At 38.7% G+C, this 11,071-nt stretch overlaps 1 protein-coding gene across 1 annotated transcript; it reads left to right on the forward strand.

The window, feature by feature from the left end:
- The first annotated feature begins 1,577 nt into the window (after positions 1–1,577).
- Positions 1,578–10,957, forward strand: LOC137936534 (uncharacterized). The gene is made up of 12 exons (XM_068781266.1): positions 1,578–2,003; positions 2,677–2,762; positions 5,159–5,238; positions 5,786–5,841; positions 6,070–6,118; positions 6,216–6,365; positions 6,570–6,665; positions 8,894–9,007; positions 9,094–9,224; positions 9,326–9,564; positions 9,749–10,555; positions 10,664–10,957. Exons 1-12 carry the CDS (start codon positions 1,720–1,722, stop codon positions 10,711–10,713), a joined length of 2,142 nt encoding a protein of 713 aa, XP_068637367.1. The 5' UTR covers positions 1,578–1,719; the 3' UTR covers positions 10,714–10,957.
- Positions 10,958–11,071: the final 114 nt, after the last annotated feature.

An 11,071-nucleotide genomic window follows, 5' to 3' on the forward strand; every position in this document is an offset into this window, starting at 1 on the left:
GCAAAAACATTCCATAGCACTTCAAAAATCCTCAACAACATTCTAAAACATTTCAAAATTAATTAAACTATTTTCACTACTGCATATCCACTAAACAATGAGAAAACACACACATCAAGTCCAAATTCACCGAACACCCCTGGTAGAGCCCCATATAACTTCGCAGTCACTACGAACTGTACCTCGTCAGTGATGGGGGTCGGGTTTCGTTGGCTAATGAACGCCCGTGTAGGCGACTCAGCCTTGTTTGAATTGGACTAAAAAACCCCTAATAAAACCTAAACCATAAACCATCAAACCCTAAAGTCAAACCCAATCACCTACTAAACTCTAAACCCTAAACACTAATTCCATAACACAGTACCCTAAACCTTAGAAGCCCTAAACCCTAAACCCTACACCATAATTCCAGACTCTAAACCCAAAAAACCCTAGAGCTTAAAAACACAAAACCCCCCAAAACCTTAAAAACCCTATCACCTACTAAACTTTAAACCCTAAACACTAATTCCAGAACTTAATACCTTAAAAGCCCTAAACCCTAAACCCTACACCCTAATTCCATACCCTAAACCCAAAAAACCCTAGAGCTTAAAAACACAAAACCCCAAAACCTTAAAAACCCTAATCCCTAAAATACCCAAAATCCTTAACCCTAAACCCTAATTACAGGACCCTTAAATACCGAGCACCAAACCCTAAAAATAATCCCTAACACGAATCAAGAATTTAGACCCTAAACCGTAACCCTAAATCCCACAATTATGCACAAATAACCCCCTATTAGGCACTGAAAATAAATTTAAATCAAATAAAACACTAATTTAATGAAAAAAAATTAAGGTTTAGGCATACCTTCTGAAATTTGGGGAAAAACAAAGCCGAAGACTGAAATCGATGCCTAACCGAAGTAGAAATTAAGCAATTGATGCCCAAATGCCCAAAATCGAAGAAAATCGAAATGGAAAATGGAAAAATCGAACGAAATCGGAAGGTATTTTTGGGGGAAAGGAGAATAACCAGAGAGAGAAGAGAGTGGGAGGCCGAAAGGGAGAAGAGAGGGAGAAGACAGAGAAGAAAGGGAGGTCGGGAGGGATAAGAGAGAGAGAAGCGAGTCCGAGAGAAGAGAGGGAGTCACGGAGACGAGAGAGGGGGTGCGAGAGAGAGGGTGAGGCCGAGAGAAAACCGAGAGATGAAGCCGGAGATTAGAGGGAGCGGAGACGGTGGCCGGAGATGAAAATCCGATCGATTTTATGGCAGCAGAACGTCGGGGGCGCAAGGAGACGAGAGAGGGGGTGCAGGAGAGAGGAAGAAAAAATGAGAAATAACGATGCGCGAGGGGGAGGGGGGGTGCGAGGAGAGAGAGGGAAAAAAACCAGCGTCGCCCGTCCTTCAACTCAAAGAAAATCAAACAAGGCCTTCTTCCATATGATCGAAATTAAACCGTGGAGATGAAGGACCCTTCATCCCCTGCATCGAGATGAAACTTCATCTCGAGATGAAGGGCGTTATACCGTTAAAGATCATCTCGTCCTTCGTGACTCACCCCCCCTTATGGTTCGATTGAAGAGCGACAATTTAGCACCAAGGAGCGCGCCATTGGGTCTAGGCTCTCGACTCGCCGGTCTCCACCGTCTCTGTTGCCCCTGACCAACGCCGACGTTTCGACGACCAAAACCTCAGAACTTGCTCGGTCACTCCTTCCGCTCATCAGTGAAAATGAAGGTTCCCATGGGGCCGCCTCCTCCGCTGAGGAACACAAGCCCTCCGAAAGCCGAGATTGATTCTTCTTCAGAGACACAGACGCCGCTTCAACAAGATGACCACAACAATAATCATACCCTCGAGGAGAAGCAATCCTCTCAAAGCCCTATTCCTTCTACTGATGAGGAACCTAAAAACGTTCCCGTTCCTTACAGTATTCCTCCTTGGAGCGAGCCACCTTGCCACTCTTACTCGCTTGAGGTCCTTAAAGATGGATCGATTGTCGATCAATTCGACGTGTGAGTTAGTCTTCTCTCTACTCGGTTTTGTGATTCCTGAGCTCATCATAAGAACCCCGGAAACTTGATGACCAATTTCTGTAAAGTAATAAGGTTCATACCCGGGGGAGAATGGAATCTAACATATAAATAATTCTCTTCAATTAGACATTCTAAAATATTTGGAAGCGACATGAACAAGGGCTGACAGACAAATGCGAACAAATTTAAATTTAGAAAATTTCTTTTGGGTGGTTTCGGCAGAACTAAGACAATAACAAACCAGTTACCAGAAAAAAAAAAAAAAAAGACTTCAGAAAGCGAGACATAAAATTTCATCTGTCTTTCTTATATACAAAGGTAGATTAAAGGCAGGTGTTAGTCAAGCCTCATGCTTACGCAGCTTGAACTGGATAGAGTAACTGTTCAAGAACGTATAATGATGTAGTGACTGGGATATGATTCAGTTTATTTTTTGAAACTTTGTCCTGACTGTTACGTTTTTTTTTTTTGTTGTTGGGTATGTGAGAAAGATGATTTCTCTTTTAAAATTTTTTGGGAGGCTAGTATTCTAATTTAATTATTAGTTGAATTGTGTGTTGAAAAACGATTGAATTATGTTATAAGTTGGAATCCTGAGTTTTATAGCAGAGTGCACTTTTCACATCTTTGTCTTTCACCTGCAATGATGCAGATCTGCAAAAGGGGCTTATATGTTTGGACGTGTAGATCTATGCGACTTTGTACTCGAACACCCTACTATATCCAGGTTTCATGCAGGTACTATTCATTGCTGTTATTGCACTTTCTGGTTGCAATCAACATTCTCTGAGTGTTTTAAGAGTCATTTGTCTATTTCCTGCTTTTGTTCCTTTTTTTTTGTCTTCTTTCTACACTCCATTTTTTTTTTTTTGAACATTGACTCCATTTGGATGCATTTAATTACAGTCAGGTTGAGATATTGATTTCCAAATTTTTTTCAAGCCTATTTGTTGGCTGAGTGAGTGCATACGGACTTTACATTAAAACTTAATTATTCAACCTAGCCATTTGAATCCCATCTTGGAGATGATACATTGTGCATGTATGTTTTGTGGTTCATTCTGTTTATGTAGTATATTGTGGTGTTGAGAGAAATTCAGGTCATATTTTTCTTGGATTTATTTTTGACAACTTGGTTACATTCTTTGAAACCTATACAAAACTCTTTCTGATCCATATTCAGACGAATAGTCATCTAATTTGAGTGGTTTTTACGGAATTTAAGAGTCATTCTAATCTAAAAAATAAATAAACTAGTTGAAATCATTACCGTAGTCTCAAGAAGACCCCAACATTGTTGGGAGACAACTCCAATGAACTAAACAAAATCTCAGCACAGTAATATTTATATATAAAAAGATACAGCATGATTCCCGATGGGATACAAAATTGGTATTCAAAGATGTAGCATCTTGGGTAAGATAAAGTTCATAAGAATCATCAAAGTATTTAGTGCTCTATTCATAGACCTCATCCAATAGTCTAAAAACTATTTTGTATATTTTTTTGTACTTGTTTGCTTCATGTTGAGTAAATTGATAATGTTAGAGATAGCATAAAGATTTTCAAGATGAGAAATGGGCTAGTGGTGGGAGAAGCTCTTAGGAAGTGGTGTTGTGTTTGGAACCTAAGCAATGCACCAAACCTATAGAGTCGATGAAATGCGAAAAGTTACTCACTTAAACATTTTGTGGTATTAGGCCACCATTACTCGGTGCCTATACCTTGGGTTGGGCTTTAATAGGCACATTATAATCTACCAAACTTTTGTGTTGACATTCATGATGGATCACTCTATGGCTGCTGTCACTCTGGATTAGGTTGTCTTTTTCCACCTTTATGATAGTTCTTGCTTTGACATCAAGTGGCCCCTTCCATTGGTTGGCCCTTTAGGATTTGAATTGGAGGGGTATTTTTGTCCATTAGAATCCACTCTATCATGGTTCTACTGTAGATCAGGTGATCTTTTTAACCTTTTTAACAACTCTCATTCTGGCACTGGTTAACCTTTCTGTAACTCGCCCCATCACAATATGGAGTAATTTTCTTGTTTTGATAATTAATGTTAGACATATAATCAATACACTAGAAGCTCCATGATGAATTGTAGAAAGCTAGGTTCTCGAACCTATTCATAGTAGGCTGGTGCAACTTGATGCTCATAACCAAGGTTAGGCCCCATAGGCGGAGAATAGTTTTCTATAGTAGTCCATTCTGTGATAGGTTTCACTCAAGATTAGGTAGTCCAATCTTTTATTGGATTATAAGAATGGAAGGCTATCACAGGGGAAGGTGGAAAGAGTCCAGGGACTAGGACATTATACAGTCCATTGAAGCTTACACCCTTGAAATTGCAGCACAAGGCATTCCAGGACAACTCGTATGAGCCCATGGCAGTGGTAATCAAGCCCAGAGAGGAGATCCACATTTGTAACAAACTAGTCTGATTACTAGGATTTTGGGATAACTGAGAGAAAGAAATTTCATGGCTGCTTCTATGACTTCAATGGAGCCCAAACAATCTTGAAAAAACTGATTCTTTTACCCTATTTGAGTCAGAAAATACGGTCTGGTGCTCTTAAGAGCTAGGTATGAATGGGGGCATAGAAAGTATATTCATGCTATACTTGCAGCAACAGGTGCTTAGGACATCATGTTGAGACTCTTGGGCAAAAGCCACCTTCCTGTTAGCAGATCTCTGCAAAACTACCTTGCTTGAGCAGAAGCAGAATCGGAGTTAGAGAAAGATGTCTTCAAGCACCTAATTAGGTTTGGCAGGTGGAGGTCACTTTGGGGACTCATAGCATCACTTCAAATAAGCAATACAAGCTCCAGAGAGGGCAGATCTGATTCAAGCAAATAAACCCTGATTTGTCTTGTTTTGACAAAGAGGTTGATCTCCCTTGAAGGAGGTCAGTTATCCCTCACATTCCATTACCATTTTCCACCCATTTACACCACAAATCCACCCAAAAAATCAATACATGAAAAATTGAGCTGATTGTAAGATTGTTTAGTTACTGTCATATATGGCTTTGGAGCACTTTGGGGTGTTCTTCTCAAGAGATGCTACTAATAAATATGTCATTTTTGGTTATTTTTGCTTGAGCAGTATTTACATTTTTGATTTCCAGTTTTGCAGTTTAAAGGAAATGGGGATGCATATCTTTATGATCTTGGCAGTACTCATGGCACATTTGTCAACAAGAATCAGGTAAAGGGCTGCCATAAGCTTTTTTTGCATTTTGTAATAATAACTTGAGTAACTTGTAAAATGGTTACATACCATATTCTGATATTTCTGGCATTTCTTTTTCCAAAAAGAAAGGAAAAAGGTAAGATTCCGTTTGCATATAATGACCAAGTATTCATAAGCTTCATCTCTCTCTCTCTCTCTCTCTCTCCCCCCCTCTCTCTCCCTCACTCTCCTTATTTTCTTTTGCGATGGTCATTGTCATGTCTGAAAGATTAGATCCATCTTGGAGCCCATCCACAAGAATGAATCCAAATTATGGTGTTACACCTACGTCCCAAGTGCATTGAGAATGAGCGGCTCTCAACAAGGTGATAAGGAGTAATTCCTATCCTAGCCTAGGAATCTGCGGTATGATTAGAACTGCACATAACAGGGGGCCATGTGATAAAATGCATAGAAATTAGTTTGATCATACTAACTGAAAGTGATTGCACATTTGTTGTGTAAATGTCAAACTAAATCTTTAGATATGTTCTGATTGATACTTTTTGTATGATCCAATTAGATCAAGAAGAAGGTGTTTGCAGAACTGCATGTAGGTGATGTGATCCGGTTCGGCCAGTAAGTTTTGTTATTTTATCAGTTTATTTTTTTGTTATTTATAACTCGTTTTATAGGAACTTTACTGTGATCATAAAAGCATTCTCTTGTTTGTAGAGAGGATGTAGTACTTTTTTTAAATGGTAGAGAGAATGTAGTGTTATAGTGCTGTTCTGTGGTTTTTTATCTGATGTAAGTTGTTAATGTTCTTCTTTTCTTGCCTTTGTTTGCTTGTGTTATGTTATGCAGTTCTTCACGCTTGTATGTATTTCAAGGGCCATCTGAGTTGATGCCATCGGTAAGAACTGCAAAGATCAGTCAATACAGTGGGATAAAGTTGCCATCTGTTTTGTCATACTAATGGTTTACGCTTGCTTATGACTAATTATGCATAGGAAAGTGACTTAAGAATTTTGAGAAATGCTAAAGTGCAAGAGCAGATGCAAGACCGTGAAGCTTCACTCTTGCGAGCAAGAGTAGAAGCTTCTCTGGCAGATGGTATCTCATGGGGAATGAAAGAAGATGCTATTGAAGAAGCAACAGAGGTTCGACTTTCTCCTTCAACAAGAATCACATATATTCTTCACAACTGAAGCCATGCTTTAATATGTGTTCATTTTCTTTCTGCTTGCTTTATTTTTCTCTCTTTGAGTTATAATTTTCTTATTTGTGGAATTCATGAGACAATTTTGTTATTTCAACTCTCTACTTTCTTCTAACTAACTGTGTTTATTATGCTGATGTCATAGGATGACATGGAAGTAGTCACTTGGCAAACTTATAAAGGGCAGCTCACTGAAAAGCAAGAAAAAACCCGTTCCAAAATTTTGAAAAGGCTGGAAAAGGCAAGGAACTTTCTGTTTCTTCTGTTGATTTTATTAATTTGATCAATTTCTTTTGTAATTCTCTATGTCTTCAGCACAAAATTCTGCTTTGATCTTTTGAGTTTGTTAGATAATTAAAAAAACGAGATAATGACAAAAGAGAGAACAACTACGTGGAGAAAGAAGACAAGAAGAAAATAAGAAAGGAAGCATTGATAAAGATCAGTGGACTTCTTGAGCGGAAGAGGGAGATTTGTTGACCTTTCTCCTTAATTACAAGTCAAACAAGTATGTCCTCTTACTAAAACAGAAGCAATAACATTAAGTTAATGGATAAAAATACCCCTGAATGTTAAGACTGCCTGTTCCCTATTATACAGGAGAAAATACTTGTTATATGAGAAGTTTTTATATTTTTTCCATGCCCAAATAATTTTTAACTAACGAGGATAGATGGTAGGAGGGTCAGAATAATTTTTATTTTGAATTCTTTTGAGAATGATGAGAATATCTTCAAAGAGAAACAAGATGAATTATAACAAAGCCGTCAAAAGGAAGACCACCGGCTATGAACAAGCGCAAAAGCCCAAAAAAAAATAAAAAAGTCATATGCAAAGCTTTCATTGAACTGATGACAATGAATCAACCAATCTCTATTGGATATGTACTGCTCTCTATGGGATCTGGGAGAGAAACATCCATCCTAGCCAACGAATCAGCCATCCAGTTTGCATTTCTTACATCATGAGATCAACCTAACTGAAGATCATGAAATAGGTTTAGGATTTCTTCAAGCATACACCAGAATTAGGGTGTTGTGTAAGCGCAGAACTAGGGGATGTAGTCAATTCTTATTTACTATGTTTCAACTGATAACTAGAAAATATATTTTGAGGGAAGTAAGTGGGTATAGAGTAAACAAAACTTCTATGTTAAAGTAGGAAGCTAAAAATACCAAAAATGGTGTGGCAAAGCTGGGTCACTTTGACGAGGAGGGATTTCTGATAAGCTTCCCCACGGATTCGTAGGTTTTGGAAAACTCCTTATGTGGCAACAAAATTCAATATTGTCTGATTAGGGCATGGCCTTGTCAACTAGTTCCATAACCACGAGGAAATTGGCAATTTGTAGTGGCAATGTCTCACCTTCCCTACCCTCCGGCTATGAAAACTTCGTCTCCTCCTCTGGTAGGCCATTTCAAATTAAATTTCGATGGAAGCGCTTTGGGTTGTCCTGGCCTTGCAGGATATGGAGGGGTTATCCATGACGATAAAGGAAACCTTCTCCTTTTTTTTTCCCGGCGAATTGGTGAATCGGACTCAACAACTGCCGAGTTATTTGGTTTATTTAATGGATTAAATCTTTTTCATCAACGGATGGTAGGTCCTTTTTATGTAAAAGGCGATTCAAAAGTTGTCATAAATTGGTGCAAGAAGTCTTGCAAACCTCCTTGGCGGCACTGGGATCTTTTTGAGGATATAGGTAATTTAATTTCTCAATTGTAATGTAGTTGGAATTATATTCCTAGATCTGTTAATCACTTAGCAGATAATCAGGCTAAATTATGTGTTTTCCTTCAACATCTTGTTGTGGAGGAAGGCTTTGTACAGTAAGGTATGTATATTTTTCTCAGTAATACATTCACATCATTCTCTCAAAAAAAAAAACTAGTTCCATAACCATAATGTCCAGCAACTCATGCAACTGGGTGCAATCTGTACTCAGAACTAAATTGGCTGAAAATAGATCCTCACACACGTCAAGAAGCTGTCGGGGGAAGAGGGACCAGAGTTAGGAAAGTTCTGACTCTGATCACCAAAACTGTTATAATCATATCTTTGTTTCGATTAGCTCACAAATTCAGCTGGTTGTTCCTCCCATTCAATGGTTGCTATGGTCATTCCTGCCATTTGCATCTGTTTCTTGCAACAATTTTCTCATTGAGTGTCAAACTTGTTCTCAGTGAATTGTTCGCATGTGATTCTGGAATCATCCTTTTCAACTGATTGCCATTATTATGTTGAATAAACACGGAGGATACTAATTTTGAAATAAGTATTTATATTAATTAGTGGAACTATATGTGTATTAAAGATGTGTTAGAAAATAGTGACTAAGGATTTCTAACATAACCTGAATGTTAGTGAAAGCAGTTTATCTTTCTTGTAGCCATTAATTTTCTCTTTTACTATTAATCCCCTTTTATATTGCTTCAATGCTACTAAAACCGATAATAGTATTGGTCATAGGTTGCTAACATGAAGAAAGAGATTGATGCTATTCGCTCCAAGGACATTGCTCAAGGTGGATTAACTCAAGGCCAACAAACTCAGATTGCTCGGAATGAACAAAGAATATCACAGGTAAAATCCCTCTTTCTTGATTGTGTTTGTTCCTCCACTTAAACTGAGCAACACTATCTTTAGAGTATTGACTTTTATCCACTCAGATTATGGAGGAGCTTGAAAGCTTGGAAGAAACTCTAAATGAAAGTATCCAAGAAAGCATTGGTGCCCGGGCAAAACCTATCTTTGGTAAGAAAAGAGTAACTGCTGAGAATGAAGTGGATGATGTCCCAAGGTATCTGCGCTATGAGATTACTTGTCAATGTGATCTGTAGTACTCTGGTCAGTTTTTATTAGTTGCACTTGTGTATTACCTGATTCATCTGATTGTCCTAGTGATGATGATGACTTCTACGATCGCACAAAGAAGCCTTCCATCCCAAAAGCTGGTGAACAGCAGAAGATTGAAACTGCTGACACTCTTCTAGATAAGAAAGATGCCATACTAAAAGAAATACAGATGAAGAAGGATTTGCTTGCCAAAGAGAACAGTAAAATAGATCCAGAAGCTGAATGGGGAGGTGATAATGGAGATGAACTGGATGCATACATGACTGGACTATCTTCCCAAATAGGTGAGAAGTTTAAAATTGCTATAATATTGTTGGCATGGCATTACCTCTTCCTGATGAGGATTTTGAGAGTTAAAAAAATCCTCTTTTTCCTTTTTTTTTTTTTTTTGGAATAAGCCTGATCTTCTCTTTACTTTGGCAATTTCTGTTTTATTTCAATCTAATTTTTTCTGTTATCTTTACATAGTGCGTGATACTGCTGCACAACTTCAGAAGGACTTGTCAGATCTCCAATCTGAATTGGACAGAATTCTCTACCTGCAAAAAATTGCAGACCCAACAGGAGAAGCTGCTCGGCGGAGGGATTCAAAGGCATCAAGGTCTGGCCAACAAGAAAGCTCTCCTCCTAAGTCTCCAAAAGGTGAGCAGAAGAAAAGTACTGTCTCAAGAAAGCCTGAAAGCAACTCCTCTAAAGATAAACCAGTCGGTGTAAAAAAGGATGATAATCCTGTTCCTAATGAGAAAGGTAGTGGTGATCAGAAAGAAGGTGAGGAACCAGTTAAGTACACTATCACAAAACCTATAAGGCTTGGTGCTACAGAGGACATGGAAGTGAAAGGAAACCAGCCCAAAGAAGCAGTAATTGATACGCATGGCTCTGATGGGTTTATTGATTACAAAGACAGGAAAGTGATTGCTGCTGCGGGTGGGACATGTGTGACTGGGAGATCCATAATAGAAGAAGCTGGTCCTGGGTTGATAATAAGGAAGAGGAAGGAACCAGAGAAGCCCGAAAGAGATGATGATAGAGCTTCTGAAGTGTCAACATCTTTGTCAGCCGAATCCACAGTTACTGATGCTGTTGCTCTCTTGTTGAGGCATAAACGAGGATATACTGGGTTAGATTATGAGGAAGGAGAAGGTGGCATGGTAAATCAAAGTCAAAATGATCAAGTAACAAAGGAGAAGTCCAAGTCCAAAAGAGTACTTGGCCCTGACAGACCTGCTTTTCTCAACTCCGACTCAGATTATGAATCGTGGGTACCTCCTCAAGGTAAAAAGAGTTCACATGTTTATGTCTGAATTATCGGGGAAATTATTATTACGAGCATCATCTTTATTCTGTGTTTCAACGAATCCTGTTAACGTTTTTGCTTTGCAGGACAATCTGGTGATGGACGGACCTCATTGAATGATCGTTATGGTTACTGATGCCTGTTGTTTATAACATTCTTGAAGCGGGATGGCCTGCCTCAAGAGACATGCTAGCCTTAGTGTCTGTGAGCTCCATTTAGCTAAATGCAACTAAGATGCTACCACCCTCAGAAATACCAACCACTTAGATATTTAATGCCTCAGGGAAGATTTATATAAGACTCTTTCATATCTATTTTTCAACAATATACATGAATTGATTAGAAGTGATGCTGACTTTAAATCGATCGTTTAGTGGGTTCGGTGGGTGTTTTGGCATTTCTGCAGAGCGGACCTCGGTTGGTTTCTTGTGTCTTATCTTTTACTTCATTAGGCTGGAAATCGTTCCTTTCCCTTGTTCTCAGCTCAGATATTT

Source organism: Aristolochia californica, unplaced genomic scaffold, assembly GCF_029961685.1.
Source record: "Aristolochia californica isolate CCGP_79_NKW_82.1479 unplaced genomic scaffold, dmAriCali1.0.hap1 SCAF_7, whole genome shotgun sequence".
NCBI classification, from domain to species: Eukaryota; Viridiplantae; Streptophyta; class Magnoliopsida; order Piperales; family Aristolochiaceae; genus Aristolochia; species Aristolochia californica.